The sequence below is a fragment of the Chelonia mydas genome, chromosome 5 (assembly GCF_015237465.2).
Source record: "Chelonia mydas isolate rCheMyd1 chromosome 5, rCheMyd1.pri.v2, whole genome shotgun sequence".
Taxonomy (NCBI): Eukaryota; Metazoa; Chordata; order Testudines; family Cheloniidae; genus Chelonia; species Chelonia mydas.
This window is the reverse complement of record NC_051245.2, coordinates 108,153,240-108,180,649: the sequence shown is the minus strand read 5'-3', so window position 1 is coordinate 108,180,649 and position 27,410 is coordinate 108,153,240. Positions and strand designations below refer to the sequence as shown.

Sequence of the window (27,410 nt, the reverse complement as noted above, 5' to 3'; positions counted from 1 at the left end):
TTGAGAAGTCATCTAGTCCAGTCCCCTTCACTGAGACAGGACCATGTAAACCTAGACAGGTGTTTGTTCAACCTGTTCTTAAAATCCTCCAATGACAGGGATTCCACAACCTCCCTTGGAAGCCTATTCCAGCCCTTACCTGCCCTTATAGTTGGAAATTTTTTCCTAATATCTAATCTCAATCTCCCTTCTGCAGATTACTTCTTATCCTACCATTAATGGACATAGAGAAAACAATTGATCATCATCCTCTTATAATAGTCTTCAAATATGTTAAGGGCTGTTATCAGGTGTCTTCCCCCCCGCCCCATTTTTCTTTTCTCAAGCCTAAATGTGCCCGGTTTTTTTAACCTTTCCTCATAGATCAGGTTTTCTAAACCTTTTGTCATTTTTAGTAAAGTACATATGCAAATAGGGCAGCGGTAGGTAAGAGGTGTAAAAAGGACTATTTTCAGACTTCATTAGAGAGTCAGGGTTTGGGGCAGACATGGGTGATGACAGAAGATGAGAGGGCAAGAGCTAGCCTAATTGCGTAGAGCCAGAACTTGATATCATAATTACAGAATTGATCCTCCTCTAGGAAAAGTTACTGGGCAAATGCTCCAGGCCCATATAAAGCAAAAGATGTGGCGTTAATGTGTAAACGGGATAAGTGCTGTGGTAGCAATGGCATAACAGAAGAGTTGTGGCATGATCTTGGATTCTACACTGTGCTATTTGTGTGCAGTCATTAACAGAAGAGTATATTTTTGTTGACTTCCTTCCCCACACTTTGCCATCTCTTTGTTTACTTGTCTATCCTAGTGAGGATAGACAAGGCATGGCTCCTGCAGCACAGCCTCTCATTTCCCCTTCAGATACATTGCAAAGGGGCATGATAGACTCTAGGGACTGAAAAAAGAAAAGGAGTACTTGTGGCACCTTAGAGACTAACCAATTTATTTGAGCATAAGCTTTCATGAACTACAGCTCACTTCATCGGATGCATGTAGCTCACGAAAGCTTATGCTCAAATAAATTGGTTAGTCTCTAAGGTGCCACAAGTACTCCTTTTCTTTTTGCGAATACAGACTAACACGGCTGTTACTCTGAAACCTGTCATTATCTAGGGACTGAGTCTATCGGTACCTCTGTATGATATGTGTCTCTGTAATGTTGGGGAAAGTCCCCTGAGGCTCCTAACCCATGTTGAGAGAGTAAGGACTCCACTTCCTTCCCGTGTCACTTCGTGACGCATGCAGTTTACTCTTCTCTGCCTTCCCTAATCTAATCCTGTAAATCCTCAGTAAATCCACTCACCCCCACACTTTCTCTCAAAAGTATGTGTGGGGTGGATCCTAGTCCTGGGAGTTGTCAGTTTTAAGGATGCGCAACAATGAGGAGCTGCTGTTTCAGCAACTTAACTTGTGCCTCCTGGTGTAGATATGCCATGGACATGACTATTTTAGAGTACTCCTTGAGGCTCCTTGTGCATTTATCCCCAAGACCAAACCCCCACCATTTGGAAAGCTTAAGGCAGTGGGTGCTCAGATAACTTGGGCACAGCCAAAAAACAGCATAAAAAACCCGTGGGTGCCCAATGCCTTCTTGAGCCTTTCGATAGCTACCTGAATGAATATTTGAGCCTATCCCCAACCTTTTGAAAATGTTGATCTCAATTGCTCTACGCCTCAGGGGCCCCACTTGTAAAGTAGATATAACAGAAATTCTTCCCTCCACAACTGTTTTAATTAATATTTGCAATTAAGTGTGAGGCTTAATTAATGCTTGTTATATAAGGTGTTATATACATGCAAAGTACTAATGTTATAATACCTTCTGGGCAACAGTGACTGGAATACGCACAACTTTCCTTGTAAATGAAGGCTGATGAATGCATTTCATGATGAATACTTTGCACTTGACCAAATAGTTGCAGAAGTGATTCCTATTATTTATCTCTTCTGACAGTGAGCATCTGCAATTCTGTTATCGTAGCATGGGAGGAAGAAAAAAAATCCACCAAGCATGTGTGCGCCTGACTAAAATTATAAAGCTTCGAGCTGGAAGGGACTGTGCTGTAGCAGCTACAGATAACTAAATGTAATTTTATTACAGCAGATGGATGGTCTTAATAGCAGGGTGCTAGTCAGCTGCCCCATTTCCTGTCTTTTTCAACTGTTAAATGGATTGCATTAGCTAATGCTCAAAATGTATATGTAAAATGCTTCCATTCTGACACTGAGTACTACTATAGTAAGTGTTAGCCATTTTCATGAGTTGTTTATTTAAATATCCGCATTTCATTCAGCAAATGCAAGAGCAGTCTTTGTTGCCTTCCTACATTTGACTTTGCACAGTAGCCCTTGGAAAAATTAGTGAGACCCCCTGCTTTTGTTAATAAAAATCTATTTAAAACTTTAAGCTAAAAGAAAATATAAACCTTCAAGTTAAATCATATTCAAATAAAATGCCAGAGTGCCCTCTACTGGCTGTTAACAAACACCAAGCAACAGGAAAATGAAGATTTTGTAACCAATGTAGAATCGTGGGCTGAATGTTAAGAACTAAATCACAGGTGCTTTTATGGTGAAACATTGTGTAACAGTTACACAGATTTGGTTCCCTCTCATTTGTGCTGAAGGAGTGGAAAAGGGAAAGGCAGCATGTAGCTTGAAGAGGTGACTGACTGTTCTCCAAAGACTGCTGATAGGGTCTGTACATGAATCATATGGATCTTGCAGCAATCAGAATTTAATCATTATGCAGCAACAACTGGAAATATCCTTTGTAGGGTATGAAAATAGAAATCAAGTATGTCCCATTACACTTTATAAAGCTTGTGGGACTTTATCCCCAAAAATTCATTGTGACCTTCTCCCCCTCCCCGATCTAAAGCAATCCCACCCCAGTCCCATTCCCTGGGGATCAATGATAATTATGGGCACTAGCCTATGGTTAATTTGGTAAACAGGTTTATAATTTGAACACAGAAAGAAATCTCCTCAGACACCAGGCTGAGGTCCCTGACATAGCATGTAATTTGCTGAAAATGGCAAGTGTGCTGTTTCTCAGCACTGCACATTTGCAACATGGCATAAATTTATAACAGTGAGTAATTAACCATTGGAACAATTTACCAAGTGTCATGATGGATTCACCATCACTGACAATTTTTACAAAATTGGATTTAAAAAATAAAAAAAATACTCTAGAAATTTGGGGGAAGATCTATGGGCTGCATCATACAGGAGGTCAGACTAGATAACCACACTGGTCCCTTATCACCTTGAAATCTATGGCTGGGGAGCGTTTTAGAAATAGACTGCAGACAAGGCAGTCACTGTGCTGCCAATTTGACCTACAAGCAGTCTTTTACTGAGAGAATGACAACTTGCTTACAATGCTACAAGTTGGGTTCTCTGCAGGTATAGGTGGAACCTGTTTATAGTAAAGTTGCAACTAGCAGTAACCCCCCCAGAATTTATGGAACCCTTCACTTGTAGGGAGGGAGGGACACTTATCTTTCAACTTAGCTTTCGCTCAGTAACATCTTTATCCACTCTTTCAAACCAGAAATCTACAAACAAATGAAATCTATTTCTATTTTTTACATGCTGGGAAGAAGGAAAAAAAGACATTGTTGCTATTATTTATATTTTTAAACACTTGCTAAGTATTCAGATATTGACGGGTGGGAGGGCTACATTTGTACCTAAAGACAAACAATCCTATGAAGTTCATTCTCTCTCTCACACACACGCTAAAGCAATGGCTTTGAATCCAAGTCTTCTAGAAACCTACCAGATACATTCTTAATTTGCAGGGCGTTAGTACCACCTGCTGCTCAGCAGTCTCTAAGACTACAATACAGGAAAACCTGCAGCTTGATTTCATTTGGGGCCCTCTAACCTTTTATTACACCCTTGCTGCCTAATATTTCTATAACCTTGGTGAAAGAGCTGAGGTAGAACTTGAGCCAGGTTTCTTGCCTAGGGCAACTACAGCAGTTTTTATTTAGCTGCATAAATAATATTTGCACAGAGAAAATGGTCTTCAGAGCCTACCAGGGTCACTCCCTGTAGGTGTTTATCTGGCTCCCCCCATTATTTGAGTGGTGTAGAAATATTAATTTATTTCTCACTGTCTCTGTGAGGCAGGGAATTAGTAGTTCCATTTTACACCTGGTGAACTGAGGCACAGAGAGATTAAGTGACTTGCCTCCCACGGTCACACAAACATTTCTCTGTTACCTCAGGGACTTGAAACTATGTTGCCTAAGTTACATGCCAAGTGCCTGGGCTACATCCTTCTGCTACATAGTATCAGTTTGTATAGGGGCAGTCTGAGGCTGAGTGACCTGAGGTACATCCTCTGCACCAAGAGACTCGCAGGGCAGCCCACATATTAACATTTAAATGCTCAGAGATGAAAGCAAATGGCAGCAACTGAAAGGAAGAATTTCAGCTAGATCATGAGCCCATAGCTTTCTGCAGCTCTCAAAGGCTTCTCCTTCAGCAGTATTCCCAGGGTCCAAACTCTTCTCAGCCTTTCTGCAATCTCATCAGGTTACCATCAATGTTACCTCTTACAGGGAGGTGTCTGGTCCTGCCTTTATCACTTCTCCTCTTGTGTCCTAGACACCTCAGACAAACAAGAGGGTGTTAAAATGCTGTCAGGCACAGTCAGACTCTCTCCTATTTCCTCAATGTCCATTACTTGTTCTCGGTGGGGACTGGGTCTGACTACAATCTGCAGACTAAGTGAGCTGATGAGCCATCTTGTCATCATCTTTACTTTCCCAGTGCTCATCACTCAGAAGCTGAACTCAATAGAAGGCCAGAAGGTCACTCTGATATGTGAATATGCTGCACTTACAGACTCATTTAATTCAGGCCTCATTGTAACAGAAGAGTGATATGCTGAAGTCCAAGTCGATCATTCTCACCCAGATAGTTTCACTCAATAGTTCAAGTTTGCATTATTTCAAAAAATAACCCAGGAAACATCCCAGTCACGAGCTGTTTGTATGCACTGCAATGCAAGTGCCATTCTAGTGCCTCAACCACAAGACTATCCTTCCTTTAGGTGCTGAGAAAAGGGGTTGTATTGCAACTTGTGTTTTACTCTACTGTGGAAGTGCTGAGATAAACAGAGTGCCTGATTCTGATTTCACTTTGTTTAGGGGTTAAGACAAAAGAAAGTACAGGAGAAGCACAACTCTGGTCCCATTGTTAAAATGAGATAAGACAAGTAAGAGCTTCCCTCCTAGGTATCCCCTTGGTCTTTAGCTGGTGAGGTGGGGCATCTGAAGAGAATGTAGTAGAAAAAGATGGAGCCTGGTTTGGGGAGTTTCTGGGTCTTGAAACTTTCCTCATCAGCTAATGGAGCAGCAGAGGGATCTGATGAAGTGTCCTAGGTGGGAGTCCTTTATCCACCTCCTTCTCCCAGATGATCTGTCCCCTTAGGTGCCTAGCTCCCATTTAAATCCCACTAGGTGCCTGTCTTCACCTTTTAGGTGCCTAAATATATTTTAAAACCTGGCCCTCAGAGTACAGTGATCGGTGTTGTATAAAGCCACAATTAGTCCCCAGATTGTTCCCCTTGCTGCAGGCTGCTGTCAGAAGGTAAAAATGACACCTCATTCCCATGTGATTTCAAGACCTCTGACAGCCACTATAAATTTAAGTTCTCCTTGTATGTTGATGTACTTTAATCACTAATTTTACAGCATAGGAACGCCATTGATCAGTAAAAGAGCTCAGGTTGTTTAGGACCACTGAGAATTTTTATTTCACAAACTAATTAGGGCATTAGGAGCCCAACTTTACCTACCCAAATTTGAAAATTTTGGCCAAAGATACTTAGCCACCTTTGTAAAACACTTTCAGTTCTATGGAAGAAAAGGTCTGAATAAATGTTTGATTATTATGGGTATCTGGGCTTTCCTCTGAAGTATCCTATGTAGACCATTCTCAGACAGGTTACCAGACTATATGGATCATTGTTCTGTCCTGGTAAAGCAAATCCAACCGTTCTGATTATAGGAAGTTCATGCATGAACAGCTGGTGTGGTAGTTAACAGGATTTTTGAGCACTGAAAAGTTCAATCATAAAATAAAGGAAGCATTAAACATACAAGAGGTTATTTACACACAAACAATTTACATTCCTTTTGGGCTAATTTTCACATTTTGCTTTAAATTACATGGTGTGTACTGTGAACTTGAAAGAAAGAGTTTAATAAAATGGCATTCAGTTGTGTCCTGTTGTAGAACTGAAATCAGAATTATACATGGATTTATCAAATCAACAAAACAATATACTCAGTCAACACCAATAGTTTGTTATACAGAATTAAAAAATAAATTAAAAAAAAATCAATACCGGATGGAGACACAGTTAAGCTAATAGCTGACTCAAACCAGTAAGGAAAAGATTTTCTGTGCACTAAAACCTGTGGGCCAGTTCCTTAGCTTGTGTCAAGTGGCATACCTCAATCGACCCTGATGATGTTATGCCGATTTCCACCCGGTTGAGAATATGACCCAATGTGGTTAAATCTTTGTAACTAGGACAGAAACTTCAGTCTTCATTCTGCAGCATGAGAAAACGATCAGTTAAAACAAAGAATATTTTTATGTAGACATTAGTTTTGCCACTAGAGGGCAATCAAGTTTCCACAGTGTGAAGTATATACTCCAGGATTAATTCATGCCAGATGCAAGCCCTTTAAAGTCAATGCGGGATGTATTTCACCGTATTTGTCACATAAAGGACTCTGCCAGCCTCACTCACAAGGAGTGGCATTTACATGCTCCAGTGGTCCCACTGACTTCAAAGGGGACTCCTGGAATAAGAATGTGCTACTCAGTGCAGGCTTAAAGTAAAGTGGAGCTCCCCCAATCTCATCCCAACACACAATTTGTGCTTAAAACAAAGAGTGCACTCCCTCTTCTCCCTGTCTTGGGATAGCAGCACTCCCCGACAGCACCCATTCTTTCGTGGCTCCTGCTAAGAGAGCTTCCCTCCCTATTTCAGGTTGCATTAACCACTGACTCAGTAGCTTCAGCATAGGGCCCAAAACATTGGTAACAAACTACCTTGGGTCTGCAGAGATTCTCAACCCCCCATCGTTGGGGAGATAAATTGTAGAATTAGCCCCAGGGGGACTGCTGCAGCATTTTTTAGTTTGCTCCCCTCAGTGTGTCTGATCAGGAGCCAGTATGAGGGAAGGCAGGGGCACAGCCCTATCTCCTCCCTAACCCTTTGGGATAGGTGCACTGTCAGGGACATCACTTGTGACTGGTTGTGTATGAGACAGAGGTGCACTCAATCTGGCCCATTGCAGGGGTGTGTGTGAACTATTTAGAGTTCAAAACAAAATACCAAGCAGGAGAAGTATGTAGTGAATACAATATAGCTGGAAAAGGGCAAACATGGGAAGGAGGGTGCCAGTTCACACCCCAACAGCCATGGCTAAAATAGTCACTAATTTCATATTATAAGGGCATGGCTCCCAACCTTTTCCTGGGAAGGGCCCCTGTGAGGGGGCCACTTGTTTCCAGTGAGAGCCTCCTGTCGGGTGTGTCTGCACCTGTACTCTCTGCTCACAGGGTCCCCTGTTGGCAGTTAAGCTCTCAAGCAGGTTTCCGCTAACTCAGCCCTCCGGCCAAGGCACACACACTCTGTAGGTGTATAACAAAACAGACTCCTTCCATGGTACACACTGTCTCTTACAGTGCCCTTAGCTATGTCTCTATTGCTAGCCCTGTATCTGGGCTCAGTCCTCAGTCAGTCCAACAGCGGCCTATCCCAATACACTCAGTTAGCATCTTCAGCCCTCTCAGTTCAGTCTCCTTGTGGGTGGTATTAAAGTGCATAAATGCTGACCCTATTTAGGGTCTTCAGCCTGCTCCATGGGCCTGTTTAGATCCCCCCTCTTCAGGACTTTGGCCACTCTACCAGTGGGTGGGTAGACCCAGACCCACCCACTACTCTGGGTCCTGACCCAGTGACCCTATAAATAGCAGCTCCATGCTGCATCTCTCTTAATCTGCAGCTACTGTTTCATGGGCCACTTCCCCACAACCCCTGTTTTACCTTCACCCTTAAGCTAGGGCTGAAGAAGCCGACCAAGAATGCCCTCCTTGCTCCAGCCAGCAACTGCTCTGTCTAGGCACTGTGGCCAGCCAGGAGCACCATCCTTACTTTTTATAGGAGCCTGCTGGGCTCTGATTGGCTGCTCCCTGCAGCCTCTCTAGGCAGGCTGGAGGACCAACTCTACTGCTGTCTTTTTGGGGTAAGGTGTGGTAGGACCAGGATTCCTCCAGCAGGGGTTCAAAGGGCCTAATACACCCTGTCACAACTCCCCATGGGGTGGACTGATCAATGGGCATCTCCTATCTTCCCCATCACCCTTCTCACCATGTCCTGATACAGTGGCTGCCATCTCTGCTTCTTTCTATGCCATTTCTCTCGTTTTTCCTTTTCTGTCGTCCTCCCCTCATCTTTTTCTTTTTACTAGTCTTTTCCATGTGGTTTTTATTTTCCTTACTCTTCTCTTCCCAGTTTGCCTCTGGTTGCTCCAGTTCCATCCTAGTCCTCATTCAACAAAAGACTACTTTTGGCCACCCCGGGATGATCTGACTGTCAGAGTAGTGCTTATTCACTAATATTTCTAGTTCTTCTTGTTTATTCCCCATTCTTCTTGCATTAGTATACAGACATCTAAGATACGGATTTGATTTCCCCTCTATGTTCCCTCTTGCCTCTGCTATGATTGCCTATGCTCCCCTCTCTCAGCCCCAGATTCCAACCATTCTCCCAGCTCTCCATGGTTTTTTTGATTTACCTGTGGGCTTTTGTCTCTTGTCCCCACCTAACCTAATTTAAAGCCTTTCTGACTAGGTTAGCCAGTCTGTATCCAAAGATATTCTTACCTTTCCTTGATTGGTGCACTCCTGCCTTGAGTGCAGGGGCCTGGACTAGATGATCTATTGAGCTCCCTGTCAGTCCTACACTTATATGGCTCTATGAATACTGTGGAAGCAGAAAGGAGAAGAGTGGGCCAGCAGGTTCTTTTTTAGGCCTCCAGCCCTGTACATGGCAGCTGTTGCTACCACCAGCTACACTGGGGGTCAAAATAGGAGCAGGAAGGAAAGGACTTCCAACTCCCTCACCCAATCACACAACAGCAGGTTTGAACTGTGTGCGTGGGTGGGATGGTATATGGTGTCTTGCAGTCTCCTGCCCCAGTTTTCTTTGCCTCTCCCCGGCACCACCCCCCTTTTATTCATCTGGCATCCCCCAGCTTGGGAAATACTGATTTAACACACCCAAGAGAGAATTGCAGCCATTTGGACAAGGCTAGCAGGGAACTTGTCATTTAAAAGTCTCAAGGTTAAAGCTTGAGGCAAATGTAACCCATAGATTAATCAATCACTAATGGATGGCAGAAGCATCTCTGATTTTGAAAGTATCTTTTCTATTTGAACCTCTTCTCCAGAATGAACACATTTCCCATAACAGGCTGGAAATCAAAGCTGAAAATAAAATAGAACTGGGCAAAACATAAAGTTGGAGGCTAAAGCCAAAGAAGACCAAAGCCAAGAAAAGTCCCGCCAGCACTCCAGTGATCCACGTAAGCAGGGGAAGATACAGAATATTAAAATTAGATACATTTATATAAGTTTCTGCAAAAGCAATGTATGGGGGGGACAGAAGGTGGGGTCATATGCTCCCCCCTCCCCGATTGCTCGGTCACATGATGTAGACAAGCCCCCTCCCTGCACGGGAGCTGAGCCTGCGAGCTGTGCTGAGCAGGGAGAGGCAGAGGCAGGAGGAGCCAATGCTTTCCAAAAAGGGGTGGGGGCTGCTTTCTGAGGGGGAGGGGAGCTACCTTGGGTGGCATGAGTCAAGCTGGTTGAGGGTTGTGCCCCCCCCCACTGCCAGGAAATATTATTAAAATACTCTCATTGATTTGCCCTAAATTCGTGCACCGCTAGCCAAGCTACTGTCAGCCATTCCACCCTAGCCTAGCTTCTGCAGTAACTGCCTGGCCCACCTTTCCAAAGTAGCACTAACAGCTTGAAGTGCCATTAATCACAAATGATTTTCCAAGTTACACCTATTCACAAACTAGTCAGATACATGAGTAACTTTCACACTGAAATTCACTGGTACTCTTACTTTCAATAGACTCTGTGTCTGTTTGTCTCTCTAAGGTATTTCTAAGGCACCCATCACCCTCTGTACAGCAACCACAGTGTAAAAAACAATGGAGAATTATTTCATTCTTCCTTGATGTCATTTTGTTCTCGCTTGCTGTCATTCACTAGCTGATGTGTTAGCACATTGGATTCAAATATAGATCACTTGAGAAATTAATTAGAGGGATGTCGAGACAATTATTAACTTTGGATGAATTTTCAACCAGATACTCCAGGATTAAAAACAGAATGAAGACATGTAGCAAATATGATTATGTAGCTGAGCAAGACCCTGCTGTGTAATTCTAGCTAGGGTTTTATTATTAAGATTGTCAGAAGCCCCCTAGTGTGATGTCTTTACAGTTCCAAGTAAGCTATTCATTAATTTGGAGGTCTGTTAGTACTGGACACTTAAAGGTAAACAACATGGAGAACACACCACAGTGCACAGCCATAGTATCATAGAATCATAGAATATCAGGGTTGGAAGGGACCTCAGGAGGTCATCTAGTCCAACCCCCTGCTCAAAGCAGGATCAATCCCCAATTAAATCATCCCAGCCAGGGCTTTGTCAAGCCTGACCTTAAAAACTTCTAAGGAAGGAGATTCTACCACCTCCCTAGGTAACACATTCCAGTGTTTCACCACCCTCTTGGTGAAAAAGTTTTTCCTAATATCCAACCTAAACCTCTCCCACTGCAACTTGAGACCATTACTCCTTGTCCTGTCCTCTTCTACCACTGAGAATAGTCTAGAACATCCTCTCTGGAACCACCTCTCAGGTAGTTGAAAGTAGCTATCAAATCCCCCCTCATTCTTCTCTTCTGCAGACTAAACAATCCCAGTTCCCTCAGCCTCTCCTCATAAGTCATGTGTTCCAGACCCCTAATCATTTTTGTTGCCCTTCGCTGGACTCTCTACAATTTCTCCACATCCTTCTTGTAGTGTGGGGCCCAAAACTGGACACAGTACTCCAGATGAGGCCTCACCAATGTCGAATAGAGGGGAACGATCACGTCCCTCGATCTGCTCGCTATGCCCCTACTTATACATCCCAAAATGCCATTGGCCTTCTTGGCAACAAGGGCACACTGCTGACTCATATCCAGCTTCTCGTCCACTGTCACCCCTAGGTCCTTTTCCGCAGAACTGCTGCCTAGCCATTTGGTCCCTACTCTGTAGCGGTGCATTGGGTTCTTCCGTCCTAAGTGCAGGACCCTGCACTTATCCTTATTGAACCTCATCAGATTTCTTTTGGCCCAATCCTCCAATTTGTCTAGGTCTCTCTGTATCCTATCCCTGCCCTCCAGCGTATCTACCACTCCTCCTAGTTTAGTATCATCCGCAAATTTGCTGAGGGTGCAATCCACACCATCCTCCAGATCATTTATGAAGATATTGAAAAAAAACCGGCCCCAGGACCGACCCCTGGGGCACTCCACTTGACACCGGCTGCCAACTAGACATGGAGCCATTGATCACTACCCATTGAGCCCGACAATCTAGCCAACTTTCTAACCACCTTATAGTGCATTCATCATAGTAAATCGTAACAAGGCTATTTACGTGTTCCATTTGCATCCAAACTCCCCAGGCTTACATCAAGAATACACTTGGCCCTTGGAGGGCAAGTGTTTGTTTTATTTGAATCCTACTCTTAAACTGTTTTGGGAACTGATAAGTTTGTGAGGTTTTTAATAACGAGGAATAGAAGGGAAAGGTGAAAGCCCCATTGTGACCCTACGAGCCCCTTTATGCCAACTGGCAAAGGGCACCCCCAACATACTGTTGTCAGACTATTTAGCCAAACAGTGTCTTCTAAGGTATCAGATAAAAACTGGTGACACACTGGTCATTAATATTATTGAGTGATGTATATACGGTTAACATGTAAAGGATTATGTACATTTCTAAAATATGTTCAGACCAAGCAACCTCAGTAGAGCAGATAAACATGTTTGTCATTCAAAGGAATGTTGTTTTGCTTCTTTGCCTGCATCTCTAATGTAAATTAAATTAGGTGAGGCCAGAGCCAATGGAAGTATCTTTACATCTAAGGTAAACAACTGATTAAGCCTATCGAAAAAGCACATTGATCAGAGGATAGGGAAGACAGCTACACACCAGCCGTGCAGAGGAACTTTGTTTGGGTTTACTTTTCCAAGAATATATTTCAAAGGTTTACTGAACTATAAAAAAGGGCGGGAGAGAACCCCTTTGTTGTCCATCACTTACAGAACAAAGGCAACAGCACCCTCTGATTCTGATCCTCTGGGCTGAAGGTTTTGGTATGCTAGTAATTTGATGTGAGAACTGCTTAGGCAAAGATTTTAACTTACTAAAATTGAGTTTTAGTCACTAGAGAGCATGGGTTGTTTTGGTTTTGTTTGTAACCATATGTAATAGGGTCTACAAATCCCATACTGAACACAGTCAGAGAGGGAAGGAGAGTCTCTTCTGTTTACAAGCAAGCCGCTGCCAGAGCGGCCAATCGTGGAGGCAGGCCGCCATAGCTGCAACTATTAGGGGAAATAGAGCCTGCTATAAAGGGAAGAGGAGGCATAAAGTCCTGGGAGTATCAAGGTGGCGACAGCCCTGCATCAGGCTGCCTCCGAGAAAAAAGCCAGGTGACTGGCAGAGATGACAAACCTAGAACACGACAGGCTAATCTGTTAAGGAGGGTGATGGTCCCATCACTGACAGCATACTAAGGGGGGCTAGTCTAGTGAAGCTGAGAGGCCCAAGAGGCTGCGACACCATACCCGTGCCTTTTTCTCTTGTTTAGTATCAGTTAAATCTATGTTCTTCGTTAATAAACTTTGTTTTACTATAAACCATCTAACTGCAGTTATACTGAAATAAAGACGGACTCCTCTGCTAATCTAACAGGCTGGTTTGTATACTGTCTCTTTGGAGGCCAGTGAGACGGATGGGCCACTGCAGAGAGATGTCTCTGGAGAATGTGGGCACTGGGATTCATTCATTGTTACCTGTGAGACAAGGTTAAGACCAGCAATGTCTTGAAGAGTTTGCTGGTGTGGCGGATAGACTGGCATGTCAGAGCTGACAAAGTTTAAATTCCAGCAAATCCCCCACCCCCTTGTTAAGGCAGAGGGGTGACGCTGGCTTATGGTTCTGGATGTGCTGAACAGAGCCTGACACCCACATAACCTCAGTGTATAACTTAATATGTAAGGACATTTTGATACATTCTGCTACTAATATTTCAGTTTCAGGATTTTCTATTTCCCTCTTTGAGGCAATGCATTCATTGAAGTGCCAGGTCCGGCAATGAGGTATTATGAAATGTTCCTTAAGGTTACATGTACCCTGCAAAGAAAGGTGACAACAGAAGTCGAAGTCTACCAGTTACTGCAGAAGCCTTTCTCCAGCAGTAGAGGATCAGGCATGCTTCTGGAAGCTGACAGCCATGTGGTTCCACACCTAAAGCTTTGAAGTACCTGAAGCAATAATGAAAGAGGAGCAAGCAGCTTCTTGATTTAAGTGTCTCTTCATCCTGCCCATGAGCCTCTGGAAGACATGTGATCTCTTATTTCATCCAGGAAAGGTACTGGAAGGACTTTAACTCTTCACGACCTATGATAATCTTTGAAGCCTAGAACCCTGAAATCTGCCTAAGCCTCTTAATAAAGGGCTCGATTTTGCCACCCTTACTCATGGACTAAAGTGCGTCTTAGTGTGAGTAAGGGTAGCAGTGTGGGGCCTACAATGGCTGGCAGTGCTGAGTACTAGTTAGCCTTCTGCTTGAATCAGATGCAAACTTAAGTCTTTCAGAATATCGCCTTACCATTGCACCATCTGGAGCAAACATTGCAGCACAAATAAAAAAAAGGTTTCACTGGCTGAGATCCCAACATTGAGTAACACCTGACTTCAAATGGGATCACTTGTGCGGTAGGATACTATTTCCCTTGAGTAAGGGTATCAGCATCTGGCTCTTTGTTTTGGAGAGCTCAGCATTTGCACTTTTCTTTTGCCAATAACCACCAGCTTAAACGCACCATGTTACTGATGTATGTTCACCTGTTATCAAAGATACTTTGTTAAACTGCACATCTGCAATCTACAGCCTCACAGCACTGCACCATGGTCAAACCCTCTGCAGTAGACTCTTCTCATGCTGTCTATCATAAATGAAACAGAGCATTAAAGAGGTTTCACTTTGTTACGGGAAAACGTAATCTACTTCTGCCCTGGCATGCAAATAATGTATACTATGTATTGATTGCTGATTGCTTGGCAAAAAAATTATACAAAAAAAAAATTGAGTCGTCTTATAAGCCAGTCCTCAGGATTGAAATAAAAGCTGACCGATTCTCCAACCCTTACTCACTTTCAGTAGTATTTTACTTCATGAGTCATCCCAGGTTTTAGGAAGGGATGAGAAGCTGAGGATGTGTATGGCAAGAAACCACCCTGGCTTAACCAGGAGATCTTCACTGATCTAAAAATCAACGAGTCCTACAAAAAGTGGAAACTAGGACAAATTAAAAAGGATGAATATAAAAAAACACCACAAGTATGTAGGGACAAAATTAGAAAGGCCAAGGCACAAAATGAGATCAATCTAGCTAGAGACAAAGGGTAACAAGAAACCCTTCTACAAATACATTAGAAGCAAGAGGAAAACCAAGGACAGGATAGGCCCGTTACTCAATGAGATGGGAAAAACAATAACAGAAAATGTGGAAATGGCAAAAGTGATTAATGACTTCTTTGTTTCGGTTTTCACCAAGATGGCTGGTGGTGATTGGACATCTAACACAGTGAATGCCAGTGAAAATTTGGTAGGATGAGAGACTAAAATAGGAAAAGAACAAGTTAAAAATTACTTAGACAAGTTAGATGTCTTCAAGTCACCAGGGCCTGATGAAATGCATCCTAGAATACTCAAGGAGCTGACTGAGGAGATATCTGAGCCATTAGCTATTATCTTTGAAAAGTCATAGAAAACAGGAGAAATTCCAGATGTCTGGAGAAGGGGCAAATATAGTGCCCATCTATAAAATAAGGGAATAAAATAAGGGAATTACAGACCAGTCAGCTTAACTTCTGTACCAGGAAAGATAATAGAGCAAATAATTAAGCAATCAATTTGCAAAACATCTAGAAGATAATAAGGTGATAAGAAACAATCAGCATGGATTTGTCAAGAACAAAATAGTCTCAAACCAACCTGATAGCTTTCTTTGACAGGGTAGCAAGCCTTGTCGATGGGGGGGGAGTGGTAGACATGGTATATCTTGACTTTCGAGTAAAGCTTTTGATACTATCTCGCATGACCTTCTCATAAACAAACTAGGGAAATGCAACCGATGGAGCTACTATAAGGTGGATGCATAACTGGCAGGAAAATTGTTCCCAGAGAGTAGTCGTCAGTTGTTCACAGTCATGCTGGAAGGGCATAATGAGTGGAGTTCTGCAGGGATCAGTTCTGGGTCTGGTTCTGTTCAATATCTTCAATGATTTAGAAGAGGGGTCGGCAACCTATGGCACGTGTGCCAAACACAGCAGGCGAGCCGATTTTTAATGGCACGCTGCTGCCTGCTGGGTCCCAGCCGTCAGCCCAGCTCAGCCGGCTGCTGAACCCAGGCCGGGACCCCGGCAGGCAGCAGCGTGCCATTAAAACTCCTGCCCGCCCTGGCCCACTCTTCTCTGCCCCCCTCCTTGCCCCGGAAGGGGCAAGGTGAAGAAGCTTGGTCCTGCCAGCTGCTGCTGCAGGGCAGGCAAGCTCCCCCCTCCCCTGCCTCTTCCCCCAGCCTGCTGCATTCCTGCCCCATCTCCTCTCCCTGCAGCCGATCAGCTGATGGCCCTCGTGAGGGAGGGGGAGAAGCAGAGCTGCAGCACACTCGCTGCTTCCGGGAGGAGGCGGAGAAGAGGTGGGGATGGGGCCTTGGGGGAAGGGGATGGAATCAGGGCATATCCCCTCCAGCCGCCTGCCGTGAGCCACTCTGGACAGGGGGCTGGGAGCACCCCCATGACCCCAGCCCACAGCCCCAGCCCTCTGCCCTGACCCCTGCACGCCCCCACACACACACCCAGTCCCCTACCCTGACCCCTGCACCTCCCACAACCCCAGCCCTGACTCCAGCCCCCCCCCACATGCCCCCAGCCCTCTGTCCTGACTCTTGCACCCCCTACACCGCATGCCCTGACTCTTGCACCCCCCACAGTCCCACCCCCACCCTGAGCACCAAACAGGAGCTCCTGCACACACCCCCCACATTCCCACCTGCACTCCTTGCACCAAAGGGGAGCTGCCCAGGTAAGCGCTCCACACCCAAACCTCCTGCCCCAACCCTGAGCCCCCGCCCTCATTCTAGCTCTTGGCCAGGCCCTACACCCCAACCCGCAGCCTACTCCTTCACCCCCAGCCCTGTGCTCAGTGCACTCCCACCCTCAGCTCAGTGCAGAGAGAGAGGAAGAGAATGGGCTAGAACCAGGGAGAAGGTATGTAGGCAGGGCCGGGATCCCAGACTGGCAGCGGGCTGAGTCTGGGGTCCCAGCCGCTGGCCCCGCTCAGCCCGCTTCCAGTCTGGGGTTCCGGTTGCCGGAGTCCCGGCTGCAGGCCCTGCTCAGCCCGTTGCCGGCTTAGGTGAACAGAACCCCAGGCTGGCAGCGGGCTGAGCGGGCCGGCGGTGTAAGATCAGCATTTTAATTTAATTTTAAATGAAGCTTCTTAAACATTTTGAAAACCTTGTTTACATATGACAATAGTTTAGTTATATAATATATAGACTTATAGAGAGAGACCCTCTAAAAAACGTTAAAATGTATTACTGGCACGCAAAACCTTAAAATTAAAGTGAATACATGAAGACTCGGCATACCACTTCTGAAAGGTTGCCGACCCCTGATTTAGAAAATGGCATAGAGAGTACACTTATAAAGTTTGTGGATGATACCAAGCTGGGAGGGGTTGCAAGTGCTTTGGAGGATAAGATTAAAATTTAAAATGATCTGGACAAACTGGAGAAATGATCTGAAGTAAATAGGATGAAATTCAATTCTGACAAACGCAAAGTACTCCATTTAGGAAGGAACAATCAGTTGCACACATACAAAATGGGAAATGGCTGCCTAGGAAGGAGTACTGCAGACAGGGATCTGGGGGGTCATAGTGGATCACAAGCTAAATATGAGTCAACAGTGTGATACTGTTGCAAAAAAAGCCAATATCATTCTGGGATGTATTAGCAAGAGTGTTGTAAGCACGACAAGTGAAGTAATTCATCTGCTCTACTCCACGCTGATTAGACCTCAACTTATGGCCAGTTCTGGGTGCCACATTTCAGGAAAGATGTGGACAAATTGGAGAAAGTCCAGAGAAGAGCAACAAAAATGATTAAAGGTCTAGAAAACATGACCTATGAGGGAAGATTGAAAAAATTAGGTTTGTTAAGTCTGGAAAAGAGAAGACTAAGAGGGGACATGATAACAGTTTTCAAGTACATAAAAGGTTGTTACAAGGAGGAGGGTGAAAAATTGTTGCTCTTAACCTCTGAGGACAGGACAAGAAGCAATGAGCTTAAAATTGCAGCAAGGAAGATTTATGTTGGACATTAGGAAAAACTTGCTGTTAAGGTGGTTAAGCACTGGAATAAATTGCCTAGGGAGGTTGTGGAATCTCCATCACTGGAGATTTTTAAGAGCAGGTTAGACAAACACCTGTAAGTGTTTTGCAAAGCTTCCTTATTTTTTCAGTGGGGAGTCAGTGGGTGTAGGAAGATTGGTGAAGGATTTGTATGATGTACCTTTGTTTTTATTTAATTTAAAAATGTCCATCATAAATGCAACGCCTGAGATGAGTTATACTAACTTGACACCAATTTGGTCTGCATCATTCTGTTTGTGGGCAGCTGATCTGGTAGCACAGATGATGTAGAAGCTGTGAAACGGAGGGTACAATTATGAATGGGAACGTATTTACAGACGAATTTTGCCCTTATTTACTCCTAAACTATTCCTAGGAAAATTAACGAGAGCTGCATCTGAGAGGAGGAGTGAGCCGCTAGCCTGTAAGATTCTTGTTAGCGTGCATACAGATATATATACACAGCAAGCAACTGAATAAAAATAAAGACTCTTAAAAATAAGACTCTGAAACACAATATTGAAATAAAAGAAAGAAATCAGAACTCACCTTGTCTTTAAGCCTTAGTAGGTGAGTTGCAATCCGCAGCCTTTAATGATAGGTATTGTGTCTCCAGAAGATTGCAGGCTGATGCATCACACTGAGCATGACATTTAATTAATAGGCTGAATGCTTGTCTTATCCTGTTTACTTGGATCACTCTAGTTATGGCCCTGACCCTGCTCTGACCACACTCCCATTGACTTTGATAGAAGCAGTGTTGGGTCTGATAATACTAAAATAAAGGGAATTTTATGCTTTAGGATTGCCGCTCACTTTTAATGAATACGCTTTCTGAAATAAGACGCTGAATGAACCGGCACGTAGCACAACCATTGTTCTTATACAAAGAGAAAATTAATTCACAGCATCATTCTGGTTATTCTGTCAGCATTATTTATTTGAAATATCAATACTTTCCACAATATAGTTTATACATCAAGCAGTAGGATTGCCTTCATTTCATGGGATCCAGTACTGAAGTGGCACATCCAAAGCAGCACATTCAACCTCTGAAAGTGTCTGTACAATTTAGATAAATAGAACTCTGGATAACTAAACTAATAGAACTTTTACAACTGTTACAAAAAGAATGCTGATAAGCTAGGCACAGCACTGTACACACAAAATGCAGGAAGGGTGGGGAAGATTAAAGAACGAACTAAACTTATGGGAAACATTTTTGCGTATACGGCCACAAGTCTTTAATTGCTCAGCACAAAAATTAATTTTATTTAGTCCTCATTGAGGGCAGAATATGCACAAATGATGTTCAAAAAACACAAAGTAGACAAAAATAAAAAGGACTGTTGGTTGTTGGTTTTTTCCCCGTGTATGAGTGTACTGAAGGCTCCCAGTGCTTGAATGGTGTGATTTTGTGCCAAAACTTTACATGAAATACATAACAGTTATGATAGTTTTATTCCCCACCCTGCCCTCTTGCTGGCATTTTGTTTATTGTGTTCAAAGTTTCTGAAGAGCAGACACATTTGGCTTGTAACCCAAGCTCTTTATTACTGGCCTTTTCTTTTTATAGTTTGCAATTTACCTGAAGATTGAACAGGCCTGTTATTAACAATCCAGAATATAAAACCAGTTGCAGGTAGGCAGCACATACAGTACAATGGTAGTTCACTTTCAGAGAAACTGTAGGGTCAACATTACACTGGCTTGCTGAGAACAGTAACTGATTCTAAATCATTTTGATCAGAAGACACAATGCTGGTGAGTCAATATTAGACCTGCGTGAGCCGTATCCTTGTGAAGAGAAAGATGGAATGTAAAGAACTTTTCCCCTCTTTTTTTATCAAGAACTAAGACTTAAAAGTAATACAGTGGTGACAGGCATTATCTTCCCAACAACACACTGGATTTCCTCTACTTCACGGAGTCATCACTTTTGCTTGCCATTGTTTCCCCAATACTATACAAACAATGGCTCTGGTTACTGCGGGCTGGCACACCATAGCATACAAATCTGCATGCCACGTTGTGCTGCCTCAGAAGATACCACGCATCACCACTATGCCGCATGACAACACGTAAACCCAAGATGCTCAGTGGGGCTTGATGACTTCAACCACTGCAGTTTGCACTTGTGAGGTGTAGTAAGCAGCAGTTTGAAAGCAGTGGTATCAACATGACTATCTGGGTCAAGAGGTGGTGAGTCAGCGATCCTAATGGGGCAAAGGTACCAGAATATCCACATAATTGATAGGGAAGAAGCCCGACTGGCCATGAAGCATCCCTTCATACCAGTTCTCATCAATCTGGTTAGTGAGGGTAATGACATCACCCTCTTTAAAGCCCAACTCCCCTTCATTTTCAGGGTCAAAGTCATACAGAGCTCGGCAGCATGGCTGATCCATTGGAATACCTAAACAGAAGGGACACAATGAAACAGTGCTTAGAAATCTTGATAACTACAGACTCTCCTGGTTATTATCATTAGCATGTTTCACCATTTCTATTACAATTCCCATTGCATTTACGGCTCCTTGACATCATCCAAAACTAGAACTAATAAAATGCCCTCAACGCAGAGATCAATTTATGGTACAGGTACTTCTCAGACTCCCATATCTGAAGCTTTTTTAACTGGGTGTTCTAGAACCCCGAAAATAACAAGCTAAGCCAAGTCTACATTTAAGTGTTACCAACATCACTCTGTCAGTTGGGGTGTGATTTTTTTCATGACAAGCAAAAGTCCTAATGTAGATGCAGTTATACTGACATAAAAGTACTCTTCTTGGTATAGCTCAGACCATGTCTACACTACAGACTTCTGACAACACAGCTATGCTGGTCAGGAGTGTGAAGAGGTGTGATCCCCAGGCAACATAGTTATTGCAGCAGAAGCCCCCAGTGTAGACACAGTTATATTGGCAAAGCTTCACTTTTAATAGCTTGTTTCACTCAGGGCATGGGGGGCGGTGACAGTTGGTTTACTATACAGACACAAAGCACAGCTTTGCGGGGGTAGATATGTCCACATTAGGAGCACTTATATGGTACACTGGTGTTCCTCGTGGGCATGGATCAGCGTTCCTGTCACACTCACCATCAGGACCCAGCCCAAGCTGGGGAAGCTAATGATCCAACCAGCAGACCAAATTCAGTGATGAGTCCTGGTCATGTGCCACCTGAAGCACGTTGCACATACGCCAAGAAGAACTGGGATTCCTATACCAGTAGAGCATTTTCTAGTGTAGACATGTCACTGAGGGAACTAGCATAAACAATACAAGCAAGAGCACTTGTTTTTTAGCTGGTACAACTGTATCTACACTAGGAGGGATGGCAGTATAGATACACCTGTACAGCTATATTGGCAAAACTTTTAAATGTAAACAAGGCCTAAGTCCTTGAGACTCTTTTTTTCCAATTCTCTCCCATTCTCATTTTTGTGGTAAGTGGTTTCTGAAGAGCCTCTTATTCTACAACTTTCAAAGCATTAAACTCTCTGGAGGTGTTCAGCAATTCACATGATGGGGCTCCTACTGAGGAACTGTGGCAACCTATTCTTAGCAAAGTGTCCGAGTGAAATGGCAGTATCTACCATGAGAGAAAAATCTAGTTTGTGGAAGGTACAGCATCGTCTGCATTTAACTCTTTTTGTATTTCGGTTTCTGTAGCAGAAAAGAGGTAAACTTACATCACATCAGTCCTAGTCCCAGCACAAAAAAAAAGTGAAGAAAAAATAGCTGGTGTCGTGACTGGAAGAGCATTAGTAAGTCACAGGCTGCACTCACGCACTAGGAATCCGTATCTCATCCCCTCTGGCACTGTGAGGGTGAGGAGGGGTGTTTGAAATTACAAGGCAGCTTCTAGCTGCTGTTACAGAATACAAAATGGAGGTGATGTTGTGCATCCACATTGAGGATGTCAAACATGCACATCAAGATCTGACGGGGAAAAAAGAAATCCTGATTACAGAACTAGGGGGAGTAAACATCCAATCCTGCAAGGTGGTGTGTGCTTGCAATTCCCATTGGTGTCAATGGGAGTAGAGGGCACTCAGGGCCTTGCAAGATTGGCTTCAGGGAGAGAGAACACCCCTCATCATAATGACGTGTGATGACAAAGTATTCCTGTAAGGAGCAAAGTGATGTCATCTTAACATGTGAACATTTTAAACAAAGCGATTACTTAAGTTACTAATAAGACATTTGTCACTGTTTATGCACTTTGTTTAATTTGCATTTCTCTCATCTGAACAATGAACATCAGTTCCACTTTTGTTCATAGTCATTTTCACTTTCAAGATCAGCTAAAATATCTGAGTTTCAGAGACTGCATAGGAGTGCTTTTTGGGTGGGGGAAGAAGGGGGGAGCAGCGTGATACATGTTCATGGAAATCTTTCAATTGACCTCTAGGTTTTCTAAGTATCCAGTTTTACAAAATCTAAATTTTAAGGAAAATTTTATGTGACACCATCCCTTTAGGATGCTGTGATTGATGGAATCACTGGCCACTAAGCCACATATTTAATAAAATGGATCATCCTCCTGTCTAGGTGCTTGTACTATACCTAACAACATAGTATCTGAGCCCTTTATAAAGAGAACAGTGCCAGAGTTGGCCATTGGAGTAATTCCTTTAGTGTAACTGATAGTTTAGTTTCAATAGCTTTGCCCTCTTCTCCCTTATACCTTTACCCCTCCACCCTTCACTATGCCTGGTTGTATTCTGGTTGTGGGAAAGCTAAGTTGAAAAAGTGAACTTCATGCTTTTGCATCATAGCAAAAGATTCAGACAGACAAGACTACATTCTCCTTCCTCATTCCTTTTACCTGTTGGTTTTGGGGTGCTGGTCTGGGATATCCCTCCATTGTACTGGGTATTCTCACCACTGGAAAAATCAAGACTCATACGGGGTTTTGGCTGGTATTCTCTTCTGGGCTGAGTTGATGCTTCTTTTATTCTGAAAAATGTGAAGAAAGTTAAATATACAGAGCTAGTTTCTTGTCAACAGACCACACACTGAGATTAGTAAAAGATGGAGGTTTTTCTTCCTTTACTGCAAGGCTGAAGTTCAGGCTCAGTATTGGGCCACACTAAACAGACTTTGGTATATGGAGTGGCCTCCAGCTGCTAGGTTAGTCTGCACTACAAAAAGCACATCATTTGACATCACTGTGTGGGGCTGCTAATTTTCTCTCCCACTATGAATTAGCATATTAGACTGGTTTGCCTTTGACTCATAGGCCTTGTCTTCAATGGCTACAAAAGGTGCATTTTTTAGCTCCAGATAACTAACACAGGTGACCTATCCTGAGGTAAAAACACAGAGAAGACCAGGTACTTTCATTTTTGCTGTGAGGCAAGCTCACCAAGGTCAACCCCTGCAAGCAGTATAAGGCTGTTTATTTCACTGTAAAACTGAAGTGCCTATTCTTCACTGTGTTTTCACCTCAGGATAGTTCATGCATGTTAGATACTTCCAGGTTAAACACACTTTTTTTTTTTTTTTTTTTTAGCAGTTAGGACAAGACCATAGTGAAGGGAGGCTCTCATGAAAGGAAAGGACAAACAACATAGCCTCAGGGACGTATAGTGAGGGCAGGTGCTGCACAAGCATCTCTAGCCAGCTCTTCAGCTTGATTCTGACCCACAAGATCTTTGCTGTTCCACTCCTGGGCCTCACCTGAACAAAGGTGCTGCTTTTTGAGAGGAGAACAAGGGTGGATAAGGGTGAGATTACCATATTGATTTTCAGGACCAAAGTACTTTCATTTGTAAATGGGGACAATTATCTCACAGAAGGGGCCACAACTGCAATAGATACCCATTCTCCCAATGGCAATGTTATGCATTGTTCAACTCAATTAATGATTCTTTTCATTATAAGGTGATAAGTAAACAGTCTACATGGATTTGTCAAGAGCAAATTATGTCAAAACCTTATATCCTTCTTTGACAGGGTAACAAGCCTTGTGGATAGGGGGAAAGCAGTAGATGTGCTATATCTTGACCTCAGTACAGCTTTGAATACTGCCTCACGACCTTCTCATAAACGAACTAGGGAAATATAGCCTAGTCAAACCTGCTATAAGGTGGGTGCCCAACTGGTTGGAAAACTGTCTTCAGAGAATACTTATCAACGGTTCACTGTCAAGCTGGAAGGGCATGTTAAGTGGGGTCCTGCAGGGATCTGTCCCGAGTTTGGTTCTATTCAGTATCTTCATAAATGATTTGGATAAAGGCATAGGGAGTATGCATATAAAGTATGTGGATGATACCAAGCTGGGAGGGGTTGCATGCACTTTGGAGGACAGGATTAGAATTCAAAATGATCTTGACAAACTGGAGAAATGGTCTGAAATAAATAGGATGAAATTCATTAAGGACAAATGCAAAGTATTACACTTAGGAAGGAATAATCAATTGCACAAACACAAAGTAGGAAATGAATGCCTAGGAAGGGGTATTGCAGACAAAGATCTGGGGTTTATAGTGGATCACAAACGAAACGAGAGTCCAAAATGTAATACTATTGCAAAAGGCAGCAAACATCATTCTGGGATGTATTAGAAGGAGCATCGTAAGCCAGATACATGAAGTAATTTTTCCACTCAGCACTGTGTCATTACAAGTTTTTAAGAACAAGTTCGACAAACACCTGTCAGGGAGGGTCTAGTTAATACTTAGTCCTGCCCCAGTGCAGGGGACTGGACTAGATGACCTTTTGAGGTCTTTCCAGTCCTACATTTCTGTGATTCTGACTGCTAAAAATAAAAATCTCTAGAAAAAAAATTTCAAATGGCAGGGGCTAAATCCAGGAAGATGGTGACTCAATGGGAGCTGCATATGCTATGTGCCTCTCAGGAGTTAGCTCAGAGACTTCACTGGGAACTATACCTGAGTAAAAACCTTTGGATAGGACTCAGTAAGAGTTTTGTTTCAGTAATGTTGCTCAAACTTTGGTTTGAGCCAGGTTTGCTGCCATTAGTGCTAATGGTACAAAGCACATATATTAATATGTCTTCTATATGGCTTTTGTTGAAAATTCCTCTCTCACTTATGGCAGTTCTGATTCTTATATCCAGGGTCTGATCACCCTTTAAAATATTAATAATACTCAGCCCCAGATAGGTCTTTTCCTCTTCAGAGTGCTATAAAAGCATTAACTAAATAATAGAGATGGTCAAACATTTGATGAAAATATGTGAAAATAGTCATTAAAATGTTTTGCTCTTTTTTGACCAGTTTATAGAGAGGAGTTAATATTTTGCAAAAATTCAAAGTTTTGATGAAAAATTCTCAATCAGCTCTACTAATTAATCTTCACAAAGCTCATGTGAGGGAGGCAAGTATCATTTCCTCTCAAATTGTGAAACCAAGGCAGACAGGTTTAGTGACATGTTGAAAACCACACAGAGCCAGCATCAGAGCTAGGACAAGAACTCACAAGCACTGGCTCCCAGAGTGATGGCCAAACCACTCTACCATGCTAGTGTCTTCAAAAGTGTGATCTAAGCCTGTTTTTAATTTTTTCATTAAGATTAAAATGAAAAGACCAGTCCAGTATTGTAAACTCTCATGATTTTATTGCAAAATCATGAGGTTCAGTATTTTTCTTACAGCCCCAGCTCCTGGAATGATGTCATTTCATGGAAATCTCAGCTTTCATTTAAAAAACAAAACAAAAAAACCACATTTCTAGCCCACATGGTTGCAGCAGAAAGCTTGGAAATGTGACCTGTGTGTACCCCAAAAGCTCAGAAAACAGGGCAAATAAAAAGAATGCGACATTAAAATCTCATGACTGTTTAAGTCAGAATCATGACTGCTGGGGACTTGACTCATAGATTTTGAACTCTTGGGGCTAGCAATACTGGAAGACCTGGGCTGGACTCTCAGTTCTTGTTTCAGGCTGGAAGAGGCTGGGAGTAGAAAGTGCACCTTGCCCCTAGAGGTAGGAAGGGCCCGCTTTGCATTCTTCAGCGCCAATACCTCAGGTTGATTAAGAGGTGGTAGCGATGGGATCTTTAGGAGCCAGAAGGTTTGTGGCCATGAAAAATGAGTGACCTAGGGGAGGCAGATGGGTGTCATTCCCAAATGAAACCCCTTTCAATGGGAAGTGCTGCTATATCTTGCAAAGTGACTGTAAAATTGGCATTGAGAGATTACATGTTTGTCTCTCAGTGACTGGGTATCAAATCCGCTCAGTTTACAAGTAAAAAGCTTTCCCCCTATCGTGGTTGCTTTGCAGTGTACAGGAAATTCATTTCAGTTCTTTCCTACTTGCATAACACCATCAGTAAAAAAATCACGTAGGTCCAACTCTGCCATTAATGACACCTGTACAAGCCTATGGGTGTGAAGGTTGCGCAAACCCAGGTGTAATCGAGGCATAACTGCTAGAAAATGTGGCTGGAAGGGTGTAATCAAGGCATAATTTGTTCTGCAGAATCTTTATTACTGATGATGATGAACAGTAACATATTTAAGCCATTGCTGCTGACCAGACTGGTGCAAGGAGCTCGAGATGCTGAAAGCATCCTGACCAGTTATATAAACAAGGTAAAAAATCTAGACATTTACCAGACATGTGAAGAGAGCAGAGGGGGACCTGCACTGGGCTAGAGGCTGGCTGGCTGTGGGTCTTAAAGGGAGAGGAGGCATGTCCACTTTGGCATGTGCTTGTAACATAACATCTGGACTGTGACCCAACATGTCTGATCATTTTAATGCTTCTACACAATGCGTGAATTACGGTATTCATTCAGAATGGCTTGGAAATCCTTCTTTGCTGGCTGCTTACACTGTTCTGCAAACTGCAGCCAAAACCACCCTGCCAAGCAGTCTAACTGCCATAACAAGTTCTGTACATTATGCTCAAGCTGCAACTGAGCGAAGACAAATGTAGGAGTCAGGACAGTATAGGATGTGTGTGCTAGCAAATGTGTGCGTTAGCAAATAATGAAATGGCAAGGCCTAGTGTTACTAGAAACTAGACTTATAGCATTGATAGCAGAAAATAAAAAACATGAAGACTTTGCTTTGTATTAAGTTTACTGAATGTGCGAGAACACTATATTAACATTAGCAGCTGTTCAGATTTATGGTCACTTCCTTCCATGTCCAAGATTTTAGGAGAAGAGTCATTCAGGATTAAATGGAACCAGAGAAGGCAAATAAATCCCTTGCGTTATTATCTGACTTTCTCTCAGATTTGTTTTCCAAAGTGTGTGGGGGGTGGGGGTGGGTCGGGGGGTGGATGAGAGATTTTCTTTTTAAACAGCAATTGTCCTATTTTCAAATGGAACCAATCTGTTTAATCTAGTTGCAAAGAACTGCATAAGTAACAACAGGTTTGTAACATTAAAAAGACACGGTCAATTCTGAGAGGATATGCACAGCCACAGGGGAGTAGTGGAACGGGGCAAATTCAATGTGACAACCCTTGTACGAATGGTGGCAGATCATGGGGATCCTCAAGACCCCTTTTGGGTCATGGAGTTCACTGTGTGTGCAGGGTGATGGGGAACAGGATAAAAAGATATTGTCCTTCAATTAGGATAATTTACAACTCATTTGTTTTTTAGAAAGCCAATGCAAA

At 43.1% G+C, this 27,410-nt stretch overlaps 1 protein-coding gene and 1 long non-coding RNA gene across 4 annotated transcripts in view; both read right to left on the bottom strand.

Moving 5' to 3' along the window:
- Positions 1 to 6,082: 6,082 nt before the first annotated feature.
- On the bottom strand, positions 6,083 to 9,050 carry LOC122465962. The gene is made up of 3 exons (XR_006291120.1): positions 8,083 to 9,050; positions 7,504 to 7,665; positions 6,083 to 6,576 (listed from the first exon to the last, which is right to left on the bottom strand). It is a non-coding gene; the product is annotated as an uncharacterized LOC122465962 (long non-coding RNA).
- A 9,668-nt stretch (positions 9,051 to 18,718) lies between these two features.
- Positions 18,719 to 27,410, bottom strand: part of SH3GL2 (SH3 domain containing GRB2 like 2, endophilin A1) — a 141,211-nt gene continuing 132,519 nt past the window's right edge. For all 3 annotated transcript variants that reach the window (XM_007061686.3, XM_043547360.1, XM_043547361.1), the window contains 2 exons: positions 22,639 to 22,769; positions 18,719 to 20,221 (listed from right to left, as the gene is read on the bottom strand). In XM_007061686.3, coding sequence (XP_007061748.1) covers positions 20,022 to 20,221; positions 22,639 to 22,769 — 331 coding nt within the window. In that variant the 3' untranslated portion in view covers positions 18,719 to 20,021. The remainder of the gene's footprint in view (positions 20,222 to 22,638; positions 22,770 to 27,410) is intronic.